This window comes from Danio rerio, chromosome 17, assembly GCF_049306965.1.
Source record: "Danio rerio strain Tuebingen ecotype United States chromosome 17, GRCz12tu, whole genome shotgun sequence".
NCBI lineage: Eukaryota > Metazoa > Chordata > Actinopteri > Cypriniformes > Danionidae > Danio > Danio rerio.
Genome location: NC_133192.1, coordinates 40,457,091 through 40,479,829, shown reverse-complemented (window position 1 = coordinate 40,479,829; position 22,739 = coordinate 40,457,091). Strand labels below are relative to the sequence as shown.

At 37.1% G+C, this 22,739-nt stretch overlaps 2 protein-coding genes across 8 annotated transcripts in view; both read right to left on the bottom strand.

Annotated features, from left to right (window-relative positions):
• The window catches only part of ccdc88c (coiled-coil domain containing 88C), a 112,358-nt gene extending 103,953 nt beyond the window's left edge, over positions 1 to 8,405 (bottom strand). For 2 of the 3 annotated variants that reach the window (XR_012392729.1, XM_073927271.1), the window contains exons 1-2: positions 7,887 to 8,281; positions 5,889 to 5,989 (exon numbers count right to left, since the gene is read on the bottom strand). Coding sequence is in view for 2 of the 3 variants with exons in the window: in XM_073927271.1 (XP_073783372.1) it covers positions 5,889 to 5,989; positions 7,887 to 7,946 (161 nt within the window). In the remaining variant the exon portion in view is untranslated. Of the gene's footprint in view, positions 1 to 5,888; positions 5,990 to 7,886 lie in introns of all 3 variants that reach the window. The other variant, NM_001423870.1, reaches the window with a different exon arrangement.
• A 1,757-nt stretch (positions 8,406 to 10,162) lies between these two features.
• The window catches only part of sptb (spectrin, beta, erythrocytic), a 34,391-nt gene continuing 21,814 nt past the window's right edge, over positions 10,163 to 22,739 (bottom strand). For 4 of the 5 annotated variants that reach the window (XM_005158850.5, XM_005158851.6, XM_073927471.1 and 1 more), the window contains 23 exons: positions 22,531 to 22,668; positions 21,688 to 22,447; positions 21,264 to 21,466; positions 20,360 to 20,450; positions 20,101 to 20,247; positions 19,570 to 19,839; positions 19,193 to 19,417; positions 19,018 to 19,107; positions 18,622 to 18,906; positions 16,724 to 16,854; positions 16,400 to 16,604; positions 16,057 to 16,280; positions 15,696 to 15,846; positions 15,300 to 15,544; positions 15,073 to 15,211; positions 14,908 to 14,992; positions 14,640 to 14,836; positions 13,807 to 13,880; positions 13,662 to 13,725; positions 13,200 to 13,456; positions 12,925 to 13,098; positions 12,748 to 12,790; positions 10,163 to 12,657 (listed from right to left, as the gene is read on the bottom strand). In XM_005158850.5, coding sequence (XP_005158907.1) covers positions 12,472 to 12,657; positions 12,748 to 12,790; positions 12,925 to 13,098; positions 13,200 to 13,456; positions 13,662 to 13,725; positions 13,807 to 13,880; positions 14,640 to 14,836; positions 14,908 to 14,992; positions 15,073 to 15,211; positions 15,300 to 15,544; positions 15,696 to 15,846; positions 16,057 to 16,280; positions 16,400 to 16,604; positions 16,724 to 16,854; positions 18,622 to 18,906; positions 19,018 to 19,107; positions 19,193 to 19,417; positions 19,570 to 19,839; positions 20,101 to 20,247; positions 20,360 to 20,450; positions 21,264 to 21,466; positions 21,688 to 22,447; positions 22,531 to 22,668 — 4,384 coding nt within the window. In that variant the 3' untranslated portion in view covers positions 10,163 to 12,471. 5 annotated transcript variants of the gene reach the window in all.

Genomic DNA, 22,739 nt, shown 5'->3' with positions numbered 1-22,739 from the left:
CACATGTACCAAACATAATAATTCAACTTCAGAATTATGAATAGTTTTATTCTGATGTCATCACTTTACCGTGCATTAACAACCAGGACAAATACAAAGTCTGTTCAAGTCCACCTTACCAAGTCTATGTAAAACTGAGCATTTTAACCAACAGTAGACCTACACATAGGCTTAATATTATTATTTGTTGTTATACCATATGTTTGAGATTAACAATAATAATAGCCTCCACATATTAACCTTTATTTCACCTTTGATTTTAAAGAAAACAAATTGTAATTTTTATTTAACTCAGAATCGTGCAGCCCTACCTCAGACATGTTGATGTTGATTTTAAAAATAAATTGTTTCAGAAATTCCTCTCTATACACATTTAATGCATTTTTCTTAATGTGCCATAGACACAATATTAATTAATTGAATAAATACAAAATAAAATAATTCAGAAAGTTAGTCTTTTTTATCACTGTATGCAAAGACTAAAGCCAGTCACTCAGATTCAGAAGAGGGTCCTCTTTTTGGTGCAGACATTTCTGTAGTCCTACATAGGCTGTTTGTGCGATCCTCATTTACATTTGTTTTGTGAGAATGACATGCAAATTCTGCCAGCTTGGCCTACAAATTCCCGCTCACTAGTGAAAGAACCTTAAAAGATCAGAGCCTGTTTTCTTTTCTCTCTCTCTCTCTACTGTCTGGCTCAACTGTTTTTTTATTGCCTGAAGCCAAGAGCACTGCAATGAGTTTCACTTTTTTTGTCATTTTACAACCACAGATATTGCAACTGACAGTTTGGATGAAAAAACAATTATTGTTTAGGAAGAGTTAAGAGAAGACTGATAGGGTGCACATAGAGGACATCTGCCAGATGGGCTGTGTTAGCATAGCTTGTTTGCTAATATTGTAGCAATGGTGTTTACCACATACCTGGAACACAAGAGGATTGGCAAGGAAATCAGTTAGCTTACAGGCACACGGATGTGGGCACATTTATAAATGGATGTGGGTGAAGTAAAAGGAAGCAATGTGTACATTGCCCTCAGCATTCCACATCTCCAGTCATTTGTGATGGTTCAGTGAAAACACACTGGACACATGAGTCTTCATTCTAACACTCATTTGGTTCCACAGCGTACATAGTTATATTCTAGCTTGCATGACTAGTGTATGATCATCTTAGTATAATGTCTTGTTTTACTAGACCCCAATCATATTTAGCTTTATATTGTTTCCATTCTTGTTTTCTTGCTAGAAACTTATACCGAATTGTGGATCACATCTAAAAAATAATTTTATGCTAGTAGCTTGGCTATTCTTCGTCTGTCCTGTATAAATACATATGACATGAAATAAGCCAGAAGTTAACTAATGATTCACTGAATTATTTGTTTAGCCGATTTATAGAGAAAGGACTTGCGTTCTTGTGAAGACCGGTCTTGCCAGGTCACCTCAGGAAAAACTCTGGGGATTGTGAGAACACAGAACATGTCCTGTGAGAATTGAGATGCTGCATTCTTCCTGATGGTCACGTGACCTTCATGCGTTTTTAATGGAGAATTATTTAAACAATTTAGAATTTATACGATATATTGTTTTTTTTCCCCTTTTGGATATGTGAAGTATATTCATAAACTAATTTCGAGAGGATCTCATGCTTATGATTGCTGGCGGCTGGATTTGCATCATCCAATTCTCAATGCACCAATCAGACAACTCCTAAGCCACTACAAATACCCTGGGTTACGTACTGCCGCTACAGACATTCACAGACATTGTTGACAAGAAACGTCACTATACCTTCGTCTTAAGCTATAGTTTTTTGCTATCCGACACAAAACAGAGCAGCGTGCACTGCAAACTGCACAGACGACTCGTGTCACCAAAAGCAGGCAACACCACAAGCCTGTTTCATCATTTAAAACAACACCACCCTTATGAAGATGCTAAGAAATTACAGAATTAAACTAGTGTTGGTAAACCAGCACAGCTACCCAGCAGAGTCACATGTCATCATTTTTGAAAGCAGTGCCTTATGAGAAATAAACCCCGAAAAGACAGACGAAAGATATGACAGACAACACAATCTCAAACACATCTCAATAAAGCTTGCTCTAGAGGCTACATTATTTTAGGATATTTGTTAAGACATTAATAGAATCTTTTGTTGTCAAGCTTATGATTCCTTTTTAATATTAAGATATTTGTTTTGAAATCTGTACCATTGTCCCTCACCGACGGTAAAACAAATTTTTAAAATTTTTAACTTTTAAATTTATAAATCAGATGCTTAAGATATAATCTTTAAAATAATGACATATTAAAAATGCAGCAAATATATGTAAATAAATAGCAAATATTATTTAGATCCTTATTTTCCACGGAGCAAGCATGCACCTGCCTATTGTTTAAGGCAGGCACAAACTTAAAAAAATACTAATAATAAATAAATAAACATATATATTTCCTTAAAAATTTATCTTTTTGCAATGAATTTCATTTAGTATAATGTGTAACTTAATTTTGATGTATATTTTGTAAACTATTTTCACGGTTTCATTTTAATTCATTAACTAAGCGCGGACTGAGCAGCATGAGCTGGACAGTCTTTTCGCAGCACTAATAGATTTATTGGGTTACCTCGGAAGAATAAACTCGGATGAGAGCTCAGAAGCTCGCTGTGTTAGTGGAGAGGCCTCCATTAACCCCGCATGTTTTCGTTGTGATGCGCGATTTGTAAAATGAGAGTCTGCATAGGCCTATTTGTGCTAGTCTGTCAGACAACTTTGGTTAAAACATCTGCAGATATAACAGAGATCTGCGCAAAACTGGCTTTATGCATCCCGCAATATGCGATGTCAAAAGGGTGACTGCATAAGATAAACTGCACACACTTGAGGATGTAATGCGTAGACGCGTCTCACAGCCCCGATCATAACTAAACCTTTACATGTCCATGCTTAATCAGTCATCGATAAGGTCTATTGATTAAAGTGTTATTGACAATCAATAGATCAAGTAATCGCTAGAATCCCTAAATAAAATATATTAAAAGATAATTCACCCTAAATTAACCATACTCGCCATTAAAAGGAGAGTTCATCCAAAACTGAAAATTCTGTGACCATTAACTTACCTTTTACTTGTTACAAACCATGTTTTTTTCTAATGTTGAACAATAATATCCAATAACTTGTAATGTCTTTGGTTGTTGAAAACTTGAACAGTAGTAAATGCTAAATTGAGATTGTTCTTTTGTTATTTTTTTATTATTTATACTGTCAGACAGCTAAAACATTTCACTTAAGTGTTAAATCAGCTGCACAAAGCGATTGGCAAAGTGAAAATCTTATAAAAAGGATAGATATAAAGATTTTACGTTTATGGTGATAAATATAGACATCGTCTGATACACCACACCTGAGGCCACACCCTCTGTGCCTTATTTAAACTAGCCTTTTTAGTTTTTGAGATATTCTGAACTAACATCAAATTTCAATTCCACAATCCCCTCACCATATCTGATCTAACTTTGCAGGATGAAGAAACTCTATCTTTCTTTATTAAGCAAAGCAAAAAAAGATCAATTTTGCAAAGGACATTCTATATACAGTTTTGATATGCCCTCCCCCGCACACCCATTCCAAACCTTCTTAGCATTCTTACACCACAGGAGAGCAATCCCACTTCCACCCACATGCATTTCTAGGTATTAATATGAGTCTACCTTTCCCCCATTCCCCCTCCTATTACCACAGGAGCTCCTTCACTACCTTTCCCCCCTTTTTTCTTCCTTTAACTTTTCTTGGCTTTTTTTAAGGCTTGAGGATCTTATGAGCTCAGAGCTCTCTCCCGGGACAGCAACAAACAAATTTATAATTAATCATCAGCTAAGTGTGAACTCTTGAAGTGAAGTTTATTTATAAACTAATTTCGAGAGGATCACATGGTTATGATTGCTAGCAGCTGGATTCTCAATGCATCAATCAGACGACTCCTAGGCTACTACAAATACCCTGGGTTCCGTACCACCGCTATCTATGTTTTGAAAAATTCCCCTATCCACCCCTACTCTTTCCTCTTCCTAGATGGGTGACACGGTGGCCCAGTGGTTAGCACTGTCTCACAGCAAGAATGTCTCTGGTTACCAGGCTTTACCAAACCAGCAGACGTTTCTGTGCGGAGTTTGTACTTTCTCTCCCTGCTCACATGGGTTTCCCGGTTTCCTTCCACCGTCCAAAAACATGCAACATAAGTTAATTGACTAATCCAAATCGGCACTATAGACATGCTCCTAGTAAGTAGTTATCTCTTAAGAGCAATCACTATCTGTTCATTAGTTACTACAGCAGAGTTCTCGAGATCTACCTAAGCTCAAACTCCCCTCTCATCTTGCAACGGGAGGGAGCCCCGGGCTCGAGGATCTTGTGAGCTCAGGCTCTCTCCCGGGACATGCCAAACAAGCTTATAATTAATCATCAGCTAAGTGTGAACTCTTGAAATACATAACATGCACAAAAACCTTACAAATGTACTTTGCACAATACAAATAAAACAGATTTTAATATAAATTTTAGCAAATATACACCCTTAATGTGTTTATGCCTTTATTAAGATTTTCATGGTAATGTTTACTTTTACAGTCTCGTATAGGGAAACTCTTGAGATTAGTTATAAAGTTAGATTTCTAAACTTTATTAATTAATCTACCAAATGCTTGCTTCCCACCTCCTCTATTTAGTCACGATGACTTCTGCAACTTATAGCGCGAGGTCGTTGCTCAAGTCTGCATAGATGCATAATCGATATCAAGAGCACATCCAGAAACTTTCACACATCCTCCGTTTTTGTGGTTTTGAGTTTTGTAACTGAACTTTGGCAGTAGATGATGTGAATTGGGTAAAGCTAAATTGTCGGTAGTGTATGTGTGTGAATGTGTGTGTATGAATGTTTCCCAGTAATGGGTTGCAGCTGGAAGGGCATTCGCTGCGTAAAACAAATGCTGGATGAGTTTCCGTTTCATTCTGCTATGGCAACCCCATATTAATAAAGAAAATGAATGAATGAATGAATGAATGAATGAGTAAATGGAAGTGATGTAGTCAGTCCTCAGAGTGATATGATATGCAGAGAACATGACACCAGGGGACAATAATCTATCAGGGACAGCGACTAGACTGTCTAAGAGCGGCTCATCCAGCACATGTGTCATCCTCCCATTAGATATAAAAGACCCCCCCCCCCACCACCACCACCCCTCCACTCAACACATTAACAGAGAAAACATTCCCTTTGTCTGAGAAGGTCTAGTGTATAAGCCCCTGATTAAGGCAGAGAAGGCGGCAAGTCTGTTTGAGTAAAAGTAGGTTAAAGGCCAAAGCTTGTGTAGTAGGTTTAAAACGCTATCAACAGTTTTATCAAAAAAATTAAAAAAGGATCAAACTCTGGATGTCAAAAAATGTGTAATGAGCTGTTTTACATGATGCAAATGCTCTCAAAATAAGAGATTTCCTTGTTCATGAGCTAGAGGCACACAAAAGTGCTGTCTAGTCACCTGGTTAGTTGAGGTTACAGCTCGAGCTAACTAAACTTCCGTGGCCTAAAAATGCAGTCAAATGTAGCTAAAAAAAAAGTATACTGCGTGCTTGCAATCTGATGTTACACATGACTTTGAAAGTACAGGCCCAAATCTGTCACAGACGCTTTATTAACACTAATTATACAAGAGGAACAAAACCGATGGAGCGTGAAGATTCAGATTGAGTGTCTGCACAGTTGGATGGCAGACAGGAAGGGATAGGATGTGGTTTCTAATGAAAAAAAAAAAGATAGGTCCACAACAGCTGCTAGATAACAACATATATGCCCAGTCACACTCAAGCACAGCCACTTACATGTGTGTCATTATCTTATGGAGGAAAACACCATCCACTAAATCCATGAACATGGAGAGCTTGTCTTCTGAACTGAACCCAAGAGGTCCAAAAGTTTTAACCTGTGAAAAAAAAAATAAAAGTAGTAATTTCATGACAGGATACACGAACAGCTGCACAGTAAATCAACCACGCTTTCGGTTTCAGAACTTAACTGCAACATGTATAAAGAGCAACGTGTATAACAGCTGCATGTACAAAATGAGAAAATGTTGAATGTATAAATTAATCTTTGTTTAAAGACCCAGGAAAATTAAAATATGCTGTTAATTTGCTAGCCAATAGGTTATTTAGGATGTAGGGGATTTCTATTTTCATAAGGAAAAGATTCAAGTAGACTTTTAGCTGAAACAGTTGCAATTCAACAACTACCAGCACTTAGAGATTCAAAACAACATCTTACATGCTAAACAAAATGAATACCCATGATTTCTGACAATACACGGAGTTTGCAAAGGCTGTGTGTGGATTAAAGTTAATAATGCTGTAAACAATGTTAGCAGAGACCAATCGTTTCACTTCCTAAGACCTCACTGAAAAAAAAGCTACATTGCATATGGGCTGACTTTAAAGAAAGAAAGTAAATTTAGTAATGTAAACTATTTGCAACCCCTTACCTAATTTTTTTGTGTAAATCGTTTTTTCAATGCTTTATGTATTTAGGCATGGGATGATAACCATTTTTAAGGTATACCACGGTTTGGAAAAGTTAAGGTTTGAAAACCAACATTTTCTGTAATACCGTTTCTAAGGTATGTTTAAAAAAATGTATTTATGTTTTTTTTAGGACAACAGTATCACCAGCACAAAAGATATTCAAATGTGCTGTTTTAAATTGTAAAGAAACTAATAAAGACAGCAGAAGTCAATTATTTACTTGAATTATTTAGCCTGACATGTTTACTGCACCGAAATATTTTAAATCTTTCACAAAATAAAATATATTGTTTTCAAAGGGGTAAAGAAGTTTTTATTTTTTACCCAGACATTTAAAAAGAATATATTTTTGAGCAGAAATTTTATCCAAGGTTATCACACCATCAGAATCTTATACCAGGCCATGCCTGGAGCCTAATGTATTTTTTTTATTTGTTGGTGTATTTATTAAATAATTTATTTATTTAACTCTCAAAAGTACTGGTAGCTGCTGACTTGCGTTAAATGAATCACCAAATTCTGTGATGTCAGCTAAAAAATATCCATCAATACTTCCCTGAAAAAGTTAATTAATAGCAAATGTTCATTTCTGGTTTAATTATCCCTCCAACTTATCCTAAAGAGCCATCTTTTCTTTACAATATGACTGTTTTGTTTTCATCTGTTATAGAATATCAGGCAACATCATATATGACAACATGGGGGTGTGGATGATTGTCTAACATGGGTTAAGATAGTGACGTATGAGAAGGAAAATGCAAGTGGCCAGAGAAACCACAGGCGAACAGGACACAGGGGTCAGGTTAAGGGGGTCATAGGAAGTTTTGCAGGTTTCACCCAAAACATATCAAAAGCCAATTAAACTCTGCATGTCGGATTGCAGATCGTGTACACCAAAAATAAACAATCTGTTGTTATGTTTAAAATATACTTATTTAAATTGTTTAACATTTAGAGCCATTGATCAATATAGTAAATAATATTTGCTACAACATTTACCAAAATATATACTTGTATTTTAAAAATAACTTTTAGCTGTATTAACTTTTTTAAGCATGCAAATAGACAATTCAGTATATTTATTAAAAATATGTATAATATACAAAAAACTAAGAAAAAACAGCATAACCTGGTTTAAAGTTATAGCTGAATTTTAATGTAATTACAAACAACGACAAAATAAAGAGAACGTTAGTGTCTTTGTTTTTTAAATTTGATTAAAATGAATAAATAAATAAATAAATAAATAAATACACAACGCAAATACAAACACTGTGCAGGTGCCATGTCTTTGTGACTTACCCAAACCACAAGCGGCGAATCCATGAAGTTACTCATCAGTTCAGACACTGTAATATCCATTTTGAGATGAATAACACACACTTAAAAGAGTTCAAACTGTTTGCAACTGAAAGTGCGTCCACATAAATAAATAAAAAACAAAGTGCGTCGGATTCTTCTAGGGGTTCATGTACTCCACAATTCTTTCCACCGTAGAACAATGCAGGAGACGCGAACCAACTCCATTCTGGTAATAAAAAAACATCCCCCGTGGTAATAGTTTAAACAACTTTTAAACTATTTGCAATTCCAAAAGTGAAACGTTGCAGATACATTAGGAATACCGTCTACGCTGACTTGTCCTATCAAACTTAAAGTTCTCTACGTTTACCCTCAATGCTTGCTAGAGTTACTTTACCACCACCGTGCATTCAACCTGTACCAGCATGAAGAGCACAGTCGAGTGACATGCTCGACAGCCAATCAGCTACCGCGTCTCCACCGGTGGGAGGCAGTAAACGACCAATATCTGACTCGTGTGTACTGGGTTTCATTCAAATGACGTAACCGACCGGGCAAAGTGTTGTCGCGACAACCAAAGAGACCTCCGCGGTGCAGCTCGATGGCACCCTCAGGAGGTAAAGCATGTTTTTTTTTTTAAATAACTCTGTTTATTAGGAATTTTAGTCATTTACCCTCATTTTTTGGAAATGTACGGGTTTCAATGCTACTTAAAGTAAACATTTACATTCCTCTATTGTAGACCATTTAAAGTTTTGCTGTAACATTCACTGCTTATTTTAGCAATTGATTAATTCAATAACTTATGGAAGTGTTCAACCAATCAAATTCTTTTAAGTTAATCAAGCGCGCGCGGGAATTCTCCACTCATTTTTTACCAGCATTATATTAAGTCTTCTTAAATGTCTTGAATAGAGTCTATTTGAATTTTTCCTGTGGTGCAATTTGTCACATGAGACATTAGTCATTGAGGTCTTGAAGTTCAATGGGTCTGGGTATTTTCCCACTTCTTACCATTACCAAAACTTACCCAAATCACTTGGTTAGAATAATATCCAGTCTCCCTGATCATTCTGTTTTCGTCTATCTCTTCCGAGTAATAAATAAGTCAATAAAACCAATCAAGCCAGAGTGGAATTATTCACTAATTATGTCTTATCATTATATATTTAAAAAGTAATTCTTACCACTTAAGCTGACAGAAGGCTATGCTCATGACACGTTCTGAGCAGCTGACCGATAGACACATTTTAATAAACAAGATATATTTTATTTTCACAAGTTATGTTTGAGTTGTGGGTGCATTTTTATGACCCTAGTAACCACTTACCAGACTCATTGCAAATCAAACTAAAACAGTAATTACTATAATTCTTCAAACACTCTATAATGGCAACAGAAATAAACAAGATAATTTTTTAAGCTGTTGAAATAAATGTAAACATTTAAAATAAATTAAAAGTATTGTTGCATTTTATTTAAAAACTAGAATTATGTCACTTTTTTCCAAATTGGCTAGCAAGATAGTCAGCGATCAGTGGTGGAACTGAAAAATCCTACTCAAGTAAAAGTACTATTACTTGGCCAAAAAGGGTAAGCGAGTAGAGTAAAAGTATTAGTTATCAATATTACTCAAATAATGAGTAAAAAGTAGCCCTTTTAAAAGTACTCAATAGTAGTGAGAAGTGAGAATTACGCTGGGAAAGGTTAATGGTTCTACAGGTAATTTGTGCATGAGTTTGTGTGTAAACGTAACATTCTGTAGTCTATTTAGTTATTGTTTAGGGCCATTTCAGTCATCAAACATTTATCATCTCCTCACCAGTGACACAGTCTTTGGGTCAATATGTTTAAAGTATCTTCTTGGACACTTTTAATGCTTCCAACGTTTGCTGCGGGTCTTAAGGTAGTTCCATATGATGCGATTTACTTTGTAAGTGTGATTTGATTGGACAGGAATTGCAGGACTGATTTTTTAATCCCCATAGGCAAGAAATAATAAAGTAGTGACTGCAGATTGAAGGAAAATACCACCAGAAAGCAGCTGAAAACCTTACTAACAAAATATATCCTAATTTTATTTGTATTTTTAGGTCTGTGAAGCTGCAGATAACAATGAAATTGTTAATGGCAAACATCAAATTAAATTTAGCAGGCTTGTCCATGACCTTAAATGAGGAAATAAAATTTAATACCTAACCATTTTGACAAGTTAGTTTTTTGTTTCAGGTCAAATCGACCAGCTGCGCAATATAAGAGTTAAGCAGACAAGGATCAAAGGTTACTGCAAACAGAGTTTATTGATTTCCATACTCCCAAAATGAGTCATACCTTGCTTTCAAATTATTATGTGATTCTGCATTGAACATACAGAATTAAAAGTATAATAGAGGATATAAGCTTATGTAGTTCATTGAATGCAGTATGAGAAGGTCCAGGATGTAGTGAATGTACAAGCAACCAAAATGGTACCTTAATAAAGTACCAGACTGACTTTTATAACATGTAAACATATTCCAACCTAATGAGCCTGTGTTGACATCCAAATACCCAACAGTGAGATGAAATTTAACTACTGTTAAAATGTTTCTTCTTTTAAAAAATGACTTGTTTTAGCTTGCAGTGACTGGCATAAATAATCCATATATATGTAAACGAAAGGAAAAGAACAGATAAAATATAATTTCCAAATGCATAAATACATTCATTCATTTTCTTTTCAGCTTAGTCCCTTTATTAATCCAGGGTCGCCACAATGGAATGAACCGCCTACTTATGCATGTTCTATGCAGCGGATGCCCTTCCAGCCACAACCCATCTCTGGGAAACATCCATACACACTCATACACTACTAACAATTTAGCCTATCCAATTCACCTGTACAGCATGTAATTGGACTGTGGGGGAAACCGGAGCAAACCCACGCGAACACAGGGAGAACATGCAAACTCCACACAGAAACGTCGACTGACCCAGCCGAGGCTCGAACCAGCAACTTTCTTGCTATGAGGCGATAGCACTACCTACTGCGCCACTACGTCGCCAATTCATAGATAATGTTTTAATTAGTATGATATGGGCCTATAGTATATAAAAGTATGCAAGATTTTTTTATGATTGTTGTCATTATTGTTGATTACCGGTACAATTACTTCTAAATTCATACTTGTACTGTATAATTCTCCTGTGTGAGTGAGTGATTTATGTTTCATCATCCAAAATTTGCACATCTCTTTTAAATTTACATTATTGTTATGGTGATATAAATAGTATGTTTAGTGCTTATTATGGTTTTGCTGTCCTAGTATTCGAGTATTTAGAAAGGGATTTAGGCCTGGGACAGCAATCCTGGGCAACCTGAGTTATTAGAGGGCAGAACTCCTTATTAAAATATAGCACCATTTTAAAATAAATCATATTCATGCTTTGTAAAAGTCAACATATCTGAGATTTTGGAACAAGACAGTCTGCCTTTCTACTCTTTAGCTTTTCTTTAGTACCATAATACATCATAGCAATAATATTTTAATATTTGAATATATATAAAATAATGTTTTTAAAGTCTAAGTGAAATCAAAATTTACAATGTTCATATTGCTAGCTCACATTGTTATTCTTAAAATGAATAATTAATCCATGCAAGTTCATCCAATGAAAAAAAATATGTTTATCCAATGTTTTGATAATTTTCAATCACATGTCAGACCATTTGCTTCCGAGTTTGGAGTGGTGATCCTTCTGATGACATCAACCCGAGGGCTTCCATAGCAGCTGTATATCAATATCCTTAACCACGTCTCTATTATGATAGTTATGCAATGAGAGAAAGATGCAAAAGAAAGCCCCGCCCCCTACTCAGCATTTAGTTTTAGTTGGAAATACATCAACATACTGAGATACAATTCTCAGCAACTTCCGGTTCATGCGGACTTTGAAATAATAATATTTATATGTTAATTGGAATAGTGGAAAATATCTTTCACAACACTCTAAAAGCACAATCTAAAAGCATTCTAAACACTGTGCTGATTGCATGTCAGCGCAATAGTATACAGTGTTAAACACCTATCCACCACACCTATCCATCAGTGAGCAGAGCGGCATTTACGCAAGAAACACATCTCCAATGTCAAACTCTATGAAAATTCTACAAGTTCCAATGCAAAGAGCACAGTATTACTTTTGCAACCATTTTAAAGAAATAAGGCAGATTATGAAAACTATTAATATTATTAATAGTTAAAATAAATACTGAAGCATGTCTAGAAGATCAGTACATTAAAAATTCAAGACAAAAAGAAACCCTTTTTTTTTTACAAATATTTGGTTAAATCGATCAGGTTCCTGTGCTTTTATTTGTATACAGAGTGAATGTGTTATGTGACTCTGGTATAAGAAAAATACAACAAAAAACATAAAGAGTAAAACATGTGGACATTAGCAACACTTCATTAGCTTAGATACAGGCAGCAGTGTAATCTACATTTCATATAGCTAAATTCTTACAAATTAATATGATGGAAAAAAAAAAAAAAGGTGTTATAAATTTGTTCTATTTCACCTGTGTCACATTCTGTCCAGGTGTTTATTTCTTCTTAGCAAACAGACTAAACCTCTTTTCCTTGTCCTTCTTCGTTGAGGGAACCTCTAGAGTCGTGGAGGAAGGTGGAGGTAGGCTTAGTGCCTTCACTCCTGATGGCCCTGCAACTGGTTCTTCTATTTGAACTTGTGCAGCCTGCTCAATAGCCTGAGTCCAGTTCTGAAGCTCCTCCTGTGGTCAAAACATAAAAGGCCATTATTAAAGTTCTTTACTGGCTTAAGATTACGTTAACTAACTAAGAAGAAGCAGTCAATAGCTAACCTCGTCTTTACACTGGAACAGATATTCACTTCCATCTCCAAGTCTAAAAAACAAGGGAATGGAACAGGGATAAAACTGGTAAGCTAGGCAACAAGCAATCTTGTAATGCTTATCATAACAATAAAATACATTTTTGTTTTAAACTTAATATTTACGTTTGATAACCAAGAGCCTTACCGGAGTTTGAACACCTGCTTCTTTTTCTTATAGTTGGTCAAGATCTCGCATGAAGAATTGGTGAGGGTCAGGGGTTCCTCACCATGGAAGGTTACACTGTGACTAAAGCTCTTGGCATCCTTGTAGATAGAGAGGTGTCCAGGTTTAAGCACACAATACAGATTGTTCCAGGACCTGAGTAAAGACATTTTGTTGTCAGTCTTTTAATGCTTATTTCAGCAAACATCAATAATTTGATCATTATTATTTGCTGGCCAACAAAAACAACAACTAACCTGTTGGGTGCCTTCTTGTTAGGTCCCTCCAACTCATGCTTGCGGGCTAGAGTTCCCTCCATCAGGACTGGTTGAACTTGTGTAGATTCTGTAGGAAGCGAGGCAGCTTTTTCTGTCTCTTTGGTAACTTGAATGGATGTGGAAGGGTCCAGCTCTAGTGAGACACTTTCCTGCATCTCAGAGATTAAAGGCACAGTGGATTCCCCTGCTGTGCCATCAACTCCACCAGAACTAGGCTCTATTACTCCTAAACCAGACTAAAGAGCACACAAGTATTAAGCTCAGGTACAAATATTTTGCAGTACAATAAGGTAAGAAGTTATAATATAGAGTATTACGTGTACATTAAAATGTGTCAGATTTACTTTCACATTGTATATTTGATCATGGTCAAATGTTCATTTTGTGAAAAGAAAGATGATGGATAATGGTGAGATTCTTACAAAAATGTACTAAACTTACCAGAGACTGTTCTTCTGTAGGGTAAAGTTGTGAAGACTCCTCTGCAAAACCAGTGTCCTCTCTCCTGGAGGTCAAATTTTAAGGTTTAATATAGAATATTGAGATCTAGACTTTTACAGGAGAGTCCTCTAAATCTCATATTTACCTGCTTTCTTTCTCTGCCTCTTGTCTGTACTGTTGTATTTCTTGTTGTTGTTTCCGAATTTCCAACAACTCCAACTACAACAAAATATAAATAGTTTAGAATGTGTTTTGCATTCTCTAAAGTAAATGTAAATGATTTCTGTCATAATTGCTAATAATTTACTGGATATGATGTATCAATAATGTATTTAGTACTGGCACCATGTCCTAACTACACGTGATGAGAGGCTGTGACATATGATGAAAGTATTTTTTTCATGTAAAAAGTAAATTTCTGTCATAACCATCCGCAATGGCGACACAAATTTTCAGCTTTAGAAATGGTTTCTATTTCTGCAATGTCACGGCTGAAACAACAGCATAAACTACTATAACAATGATCACCTCGGGTGCTGATTGAGGCCTTTATTCATTGTTAAATGTTATCAGTATGAGTTTGACTACCATTTAATACCATTCAAGACATTTATTGATAAACTAGAAGTGGTAGCAGATTTTAAAAATAAAATTACTACATAAAATTTAAACATAAATGTTAGAACTGTAACAGTGCAAACCAACAACATCAGTCACTCATCACATACTTTTAATAATGTTAAAGATATTTAATTTTTATTGAATAAATTATAACCTGTCTGTATTGTGAGTGCAGCACATTAATCTGAGCATCTGAATAGCAGGAATTTAAATGTTTCTGTCATGTCACGTCTGGTGCATACAGTCAAATTGCTTGTCGTTGGAATCTTGTCGCTTTGTGTGTTCTTATGACACGGTGTAATGGTATTGTATGAGATGAATGAAGGATGTGATAAGGTAAAAAAAAAAAAAACATACTGTTGTAAGACGTTCCAATGCTGAGAAACGCTCTTCCCATGTTGCAGTAGATTTTTCAAATGCTTCATGCCTTTTGAGCAGTTTTTCAACCTCATCGACTGTCTGACCCACGTCCTTGCTGGCCACATATGGCTCCTGGGCAATCAACCATGCCTCTGCCACAGAAGCATCTCGAGCAAACTGACATACCTCCAGTACTAGGAGGAGATATAATCATGAGTAGTTGTAGTAAACAAAAGGGCTATAGTTAGTATGTGTGTTGACTTACAAAGTCTGAGCCAGTCCCATCGATCATCCCATTTGAGCATCATCTCTTTTCTCTTCTCTACCAGTTGCATCAGCTTCTCTTTAATCTGTGAGGAGAAAAAGTGTAAATAAACACAATCTGGACACTGGCAAACTGTTGTGCTTGTTGCTTCCTAGGAATGGATACCTCTGCAGAGTCCTTGTGCTTGCGTTCCAGGAGAGCCTGTCCAAGTTGCACACACTGATTAAACTTTGGCCCACGGGTCTCAATTTCAGCACGGATCCCTTGATGATACTTCATCAGAAGCTCCACTGAGGAGACGTCTCTTCAGTGGACAACAAGAGACAAACTTTATTACAGAGAAAAATGGATATCTAATTTTATGACCACAGCGATTCCACTCATTTTCTTACCTTGGTTTTTCCTGTGTCTCTATCTGTTGAAGGATGCTTTCCATCCAGGCCATTAGGTCTCTCACCATGGTGAAAAAGCGGAATTTGTCTGCTGTCTCCTCCAGCTGTTTCCTCCTACCCGCACAAGCATCCAACAGACCCTTCCAGGCCTCAACAACCTCTTTTTCAGTTGCTTGAATGGCAGTAGCCTGATCTCCTGCATACTGGGCATGCAATCTAGCTGCTGTCTCCTGGAACTGTTTTACCTGCATGAAGAGAAAAAAAAAAACTTAATAATTTAAGCCTTAAGAATTTAAGGCATAACATTTTGGGATTTTCTATGCAAACCTATAAATATGTTCAAGGCACAGTAATTTGATGTGAATGACAACCATTTTTTATTTGATGTGCCCTTGCCTGTTTGCCCAAGGAGCTGATATCCCTCTCAAATGCAGCATGCATTCGGTGGAATGATTCTGCTTTGCTGAAGTCTTCTCCCAAGTCTTCAGGAAGTTCATTCTTCTTTTCCTCAATGTGACCAACCAGCTCTTTTCCATCATAAAAATACCTAACAAAATTCACAGACGATTGTAAAAAATATTTTATTTTTTAATTCTCAACCCCATACAACACCATACCCAGGTAAAGACTTTATCAAATACTTATAATCTTGTTAGTATATTCTACCTTAGGTGTAAGATAAGTAGTTCAGTAGGAATAATATAATCTGATAAGAACACTGTACTCCATTTAAACAGTTTAGCTCTTCTGTACTTACTTAAGGAGGTCATAAGAGGATGTGAGGAGCTGGGCACGAGTGTCAATGAGCTCCAGCAAATCTGCCCAACTCTCATTTACTCCATCCTTCCACTCGGCCAATGTCGCTGACTCACTGTGGCCTCCTTCAATTAGTTCATCTATGATCCGGTTCACAGTATCTACACGTTCTTGACCCACTGTCCCTGTTTCCCGTGCAAACTCCCTGAACTTGTCTCGCAAGATCTGTAATGTTGAAAAGTACAGCTATAACAATACAATAAACTGAATGTGCAAAGTATTCAGACATGCTTCTTGTGAGAGGTAGCGAAAAAGCTTAAGTGTCAAAGTGGGTTCTGCTTTACCGTCACATGATCAAGGTCTTGGCCCATTTCTTGTGATGAAGCCACTACATCTCGCTCTGCAATCCACTGCTCTAGATCCTCCACTTCCCGACTCAGCAGGAAATGGTGATATGTGTGGTCCAGCTTCTTTTTGCGGTCTTCTGCCAGCTCCTTCAGCCCAGCATACTGCTTATCAACTTGTCCTTGTCTTCGGATGATAGCCTCACTTAAAAAAAATATGATAAAAGAGATTCATTTTTGCAGTTTAGCTTGTTCTAATATGCAACTTTTAGTGTGTATATTGCATGTATACTGGTTTGTATTTTGACAATCAGCCTAATATACCCATCTGGGTGCTCTTCAGCCAGCATCTTCTGGGCACGGTCTGCCAATTGCTGGATGGAATATGCATAGTCATCCACTGTCTGCTTAAGAACCAGGTGCCGCTTCAGCATGATCATAGCACTCTGTTCATCCTGCAATAGAAAGAGATTCATTGTTAAAGGTATTATTATTTTATATATAATTTTAGTGTTTTTTTATGAGAAAAGTTTTAACACAATTATATATATATATATATATATATATATATATATATATATATATATATATATATATATATATATATATATATCTGAGCAATTTCATTCTTCTGGCTTAAAAAAGGAAAGTTGAAGCAACGTCACAAGATATAAGATAAATGGTGGTAACAGAGAGAGTTAGTTCAATCCAATCCATAATACTATGAATGAGATATAGTTACATAATTATGCATGAGATTATAACTAGGTAGTATTACTGCTGATCTTTCTATTTTCAATCCTTGTGAACATTCAGAAATGCAGGTCCGTGTTTGCATTTGTAATGATTTAGTTTTTTTACCTGACCACTTTGAGAATTTTTTTACAAGGGAAAACCAGGTTTGCTAATTGGCTGAAGGACGCTGTTCCAATTTCTGTTGATTTTACAGTCTCTACAAATTTGATTTATTCATTCATTTTCATCTGCTTTTTCTGGTGCTGGGTCCCGGGGAAAGTAGTTTTTAGGACAGAACCCCTCTTCCCCCAAGATGCCCGAGCCACCTGACTTCTCCTCCCGAGTGAAAGAGCTCTTCACCCTATCTGTAAGGGTGCACCCTGCCACCCTGTGAAGGAAACTCATTTCGGCCGCTTGTATCCGAGATCTTGTCATTTTGCTCATGACCCAAAATTCTTGAACATAGATGAGAGTAAGAACGTAGATTGACTGGTTTATTGAGAGCTTTGCCTTTCGGCTCAGCTCCTTATTTACCACAACGGACCGGTACATTGAACGCATTACTGCTGCACCAATTAGCCTGTCAATGTCACGTTCCATCCTGCCCTCATTTGTGAACAAAAACCAAAGATGCTTGAACTCCTCCACCTGGGGTAAGAACTTACCTCTAACATGGACATGGCAAACCACCTCAGTGCATGCTGATGGTCCATGTTTGATAAAGCCAACAGAACAGAATTGTCTGTGAATAACAGAGATGAAATCCTGTGGTCCCTGAACCGGACCCCCTCCAGCCTAAGGCTGCGCTTTGTAAAAATTATGAACAAAATTGGTGACAAAGGGCAGCTCTGCCGGAGTCCAACATGCACTGGAAACAAGTCTGACTTATTGCCAGCAATGTGAACCAAACTCCTGCTCTGTTCAAACAGAGACAAGACAGCCCTTAACAGAATGCCTTAGACCCCAATCTCCCAGAGCCCCCTTCACAAAATGCCATGCGGGATACAGTCGAATGCCTACTCCAAGTCCATAAAATATTTGTGGACGGGTTGGGAATACTCCCATGAACCATAGAGCACCCTGGTAAGGGTATAGAGCTGGTCCAGTGTACCACGGCCTGGATGAAAATCGCATTGTTCCCTTTGGATCCTAGGTTCAACCAGGTTTTCTTGTGTGCTGAAATGTTGCTTTTGCATTTGCAAATCAGTGCTTGAATTAACAAAAGGTTACTGTCACTGAGACATTTTATTAAGGCTGTTTGTTGGCTAATAGTCATAGCCTATAGGCTTCACTGTAAACTTGTTTTAGCCTGGACTTTTGAATGGTTTGAAAGAGTCTGCAATCTCTTTTATCTATATGAAGATATCCTCACTGTAAAGTTCCTACTCTGCATCACACATTTTCAAATATGATGTGTAAAGAAACACTGTTGAAATGGGGCATTTTAAGACACTTCTGCACACTTTTGCCAGTCTTCACAGTCTTACCTTTGCCATCTCATCAGCAATCATGTAGAGTTCTTGTTCACCTATCCAGGCCTCAGAATCATCTGCATCATTGTAATACTGTTGGGCCTCATTAGAGCCATAAAGCCGTTCTCTTCGTTTTGCCATCTCTTCCTGTAGCTGTGCCCACACCACCTGAAGCTTCTTCATCTCCTCAGACATGCGTTCTTCCTCTGGACTGCCCTCTGCTGCTGCTGCCATTCGCCGACCCCGCTCTAACACTTCATCAATGCGTGGTTGATGACCATCAATCTCTTTTTGTAAGGACTGCACAGGACATGCACAGTGTTTATGAAAGGGGTGGATGAGGTATATAAAAGGATACATGATAATGAATGATAATGAATATCTGTGGGGGGAAAGTGGGAACAAACTTACTTGGTTCTTCTTAAGCAAAAGTTGGACAGTCTGAAGATTGTTACCATGATCATCTGACATAGCCATTGGTAACCTTTCATTAACCCAGAGCTGAGGAGAAAATCAAGAAAATCATTCATTAAAACTATATGCATTCTGAAAAGCTGTATATGGGTATGCTCAGGTATGTACATACTATTTCATCAGCAAGATCTCTAAAGAACTGGTGCACTGCCTTAGCAGCCTCCAGCTTTCCCTTGCGTTGTGATAAAGGTGTGAGGAGCTTCTGGAAATCTCTCTGAAGATTTTGTTGCTCAATCTCAAGCTCAGGCTGGTCCTCTCTAAGAGAACCATGCTGCTCTACAGCCTCCTGAAGTTCTTCAAGCTCTCGTGCACGGTCCCGAACCTGATTCTCTGTTATCTAGGGAGGAATAGAGAAGATTTTTGCACTGTACTATAAACTTCGACATGAAAGGACAGTGCAGAGATCATAATTAACTTCAACTGAAGTAGTCTACTGTAGAATTGTCTCAAAAACAACACAATGACAAAATATCAAATTTACTGTCACACCTGATGTTTCTTTAGCAGGATGTTGGCACTGGTAAGATCCTTAACTTCTTCTTCCACATCACCCTGAAGTTGCTGCTGCAATTCAGCTAACCATTTCTTTAGGTCAGCTAGGCTCTGATCGAACAGCTCAGAACGGTTTGCATCAAACAGTAGCCGAGCCTTTTCTTGTGTGGTGCTCTCCAGCTTATCCCATAGTTCATGAAGCTTGGCAAGGCGATCCTTAACAATAGGCTCAAACTCAGGCTTGGATTCCATCAGTTCCTGTCCCTCCTAAATGCAAGAACATGGTACTGAAATTATGGTACAAAGTAGAAGGGGCCAGTCAACTTTCTAAGATTTGCTTAAAATTTTTAAAATAATGTAAAGCAAAGGCTTAATTTAATTAATGAAGGTCTATCTACAAAGGTTTATCATTAATAAATTATTTAAAATTGTTTACCCATTGATAAAACTAATGGTATATTTACTTCATAAATCCAAATGTTGTACTCTATTTAATATATTCTATACACACACACAAAATGCATATACCTTATCAATGTTATGAAGCCAATCCTTGTTTGATGCTAGTTCTGCCATGAAAGCTTGGTGTTTTTGCCACTTGCTATGAAGGTTACGAGCCTCATCATATGATGTATCTTGTGCAGTCAGCATTTTCTCATTAATCCACAATGTAAGCTGAAAGAAATGCAATTTATAGATGTATTAGATAAGAGGAAAGATAACATTAAAATTACATTTCAAGCTGTAATATCTTGGAAATAATCTTATTGAGTAGAACATGGCTCACATCCTGAGTGTTTTGAAGGAAGTGCTGAAGTTCCCTGTTGTCTTTAAGTTTCCCTGAGACTTCCTTGGCTTTGTCTTGGTTCTTTTTGTTCCTTTAAGACATGTACATCCAAATGCATGCGTTACTTACTGTTATTTCTCTAGTGCAAAGTGGTGTAAAATGTGTATATGGATAAATGTGAACACTGGCAGCATTGATATAGCTTTTCTTCACTATTCCATTTTCTCACAAAGAGAGAACACTTAAAAAGAGCAACATAAGCCAATGGATTAGGTGTACTTTCACAAAAGATCAATACCCATCAGGGTAGGCGCCCATCTTAAGAAGCTACAGACTGCCTGGGCAAGTAGAAGAAATGCAGGCCACTCCATTACAGCATTATGCTTCTCTCACTCACTCCTGATTCAGCACAAGTAAACAAAGATAGCTCAAATGCATAAGTGCATTAACATGAACTGAAACCTCTGGCTTTTTTTCTGAATTAAACTTACATGACAGGATGACAGCAGTCGATTTTGCATTGTAAGTGTTCTTGTCATCCCAATTCATGTGCTGGTCAAGAGGATGAGTAATAGACGATATTAATAAATTTGCCAACAGCTAAACTTCTAGCTACCCTTATGTTACCAATTACAATTACATTAGCCATTTGTGTGAATTGTTTTGATGTTACAGTAATCCATTACGGTCATGTCTACTAAACCATCCATTTTACCTATGTAACATTGTGGGGATACTAGCACCACTGTGATTTGTTTGTCTTTTTTAAGTAGGCATTTTGTATTGAATGTTTTTCAACTTTGTAGATATCACATGGTAGGTCAAAATGGAATGTTCTATTTATATTTTTGTTTTGTGTCTGTTTTATGATAAGAAAAATAGGGCAAATATATGAAAAACAGACCTTTCCTCGATTGAACTCATCTTGTCTTTCACTTTTCCAGAGTAAAGGTTTTCACTATCCACCAGCCTCTGACCAGTCTCCAGTGTGCTAAGTATCTTCTCCTTATTAGCATCCATGGTGGTAACAAAGTCCTCATGTTTCTTCAAGGCCTTCTCTGCTCCATCAAGGGTGTCAGGCTTGTCTACGTGGGCTAGAGTGTATTCCTTTTAAGAAGTAAAATTAAAAAACACAAAAAAAGAGATATAGCGTTTTAAATGGGTATAAAAGTGTAATTGGCAATTAAAGATCATTAGCAAAGAATATTAGCCACTTTGTTTTGGAATTTACCATGGTATGGTTTCCTTAAAATTACTCTTTTTAATGAAAAGAAAGCTAAACTACATCTATTTTGATTCAATAAATGAAAAAGTCTCTGCATATATACCTGATTATTTAAGATGGCATCAGCCTGTTTGGCATCTCTCATGAATTGTTGGAAACCGAGACCCTGATCTAGGAAGTTCTTGCGACTGTCCCACATTTTGTGAAGCTCACCCCAGCCCTTATCAAGACCCTCCAGCCTCTGTTCCAGTTGCTGGTACTGAGGATCATCTTCTTGACCTTGAATAACAGCAGCTCCTGTGTCTTTCACACGATGGTAGTCTTCCTCATGGCCATCCATATCATGCCTCAAAGCATCATGGAGATTCAGGAGTTGCTCAGCCTCTGGTAAACCATCTGGCATATCTTCAGAAGCAACAGCCTTCTGTGACTTGAACAACCAAGCTTGAAAATCGTCCATGTCCTGTAAGAAGGTCTGCAGCTTGCTGACCTCCCCAAGAGAGTCTTCACGGTCTTTCAGGGTACGTTTCAAGGTGTCCCATGCTGCATCCAACTCTTCCTGTCTGGCAAGTATATCAGAAGCATTTTCTGGGTGCTCCTTTACAAGCTTCTGGGCCTCGTCACGCAGGGAATCCAACTTATCTTGGATGGCAGCAAGGTCTCTTTCCATGCCAAAAAGCTTCCTTTGAATAGTAATGACAGCAGCAAGGTCATTCCCAAGATCCTGTGTAGACTCAATGACTCTCGTCTTTTCTTTTATCCATGATTCTGTCTCATCACAATCAAGATCATAGTTATGTAGGCTAAGAGCAGAATCTACCCTATGTTTCTTATCTTCGACCATTGCTTTAAAAGCCTCCCATCTGTGAGAATAGAAAAAGTAACATTGCAGATCATTCATAAATATTTTATATATTTACATTTAGGAATACTGTTTAAATCTTACCTCTTATTGAGACGAATTTGACAGTCTTTCACTTGTTTTGTTTGTGGATGTCTGCTGTCTTCAAGTTGCTTGGCTGCTTTATTAACGTTATCAACTCGAGTCTGCATATTACCCATTTCTTGAGCAAGAATGCTTAGCCTACCAATAAACAGATGAGAATTTTATGGAGTTTATGAAAAATTCTTAAAGTTCTGTCTCTGGGTTCATAA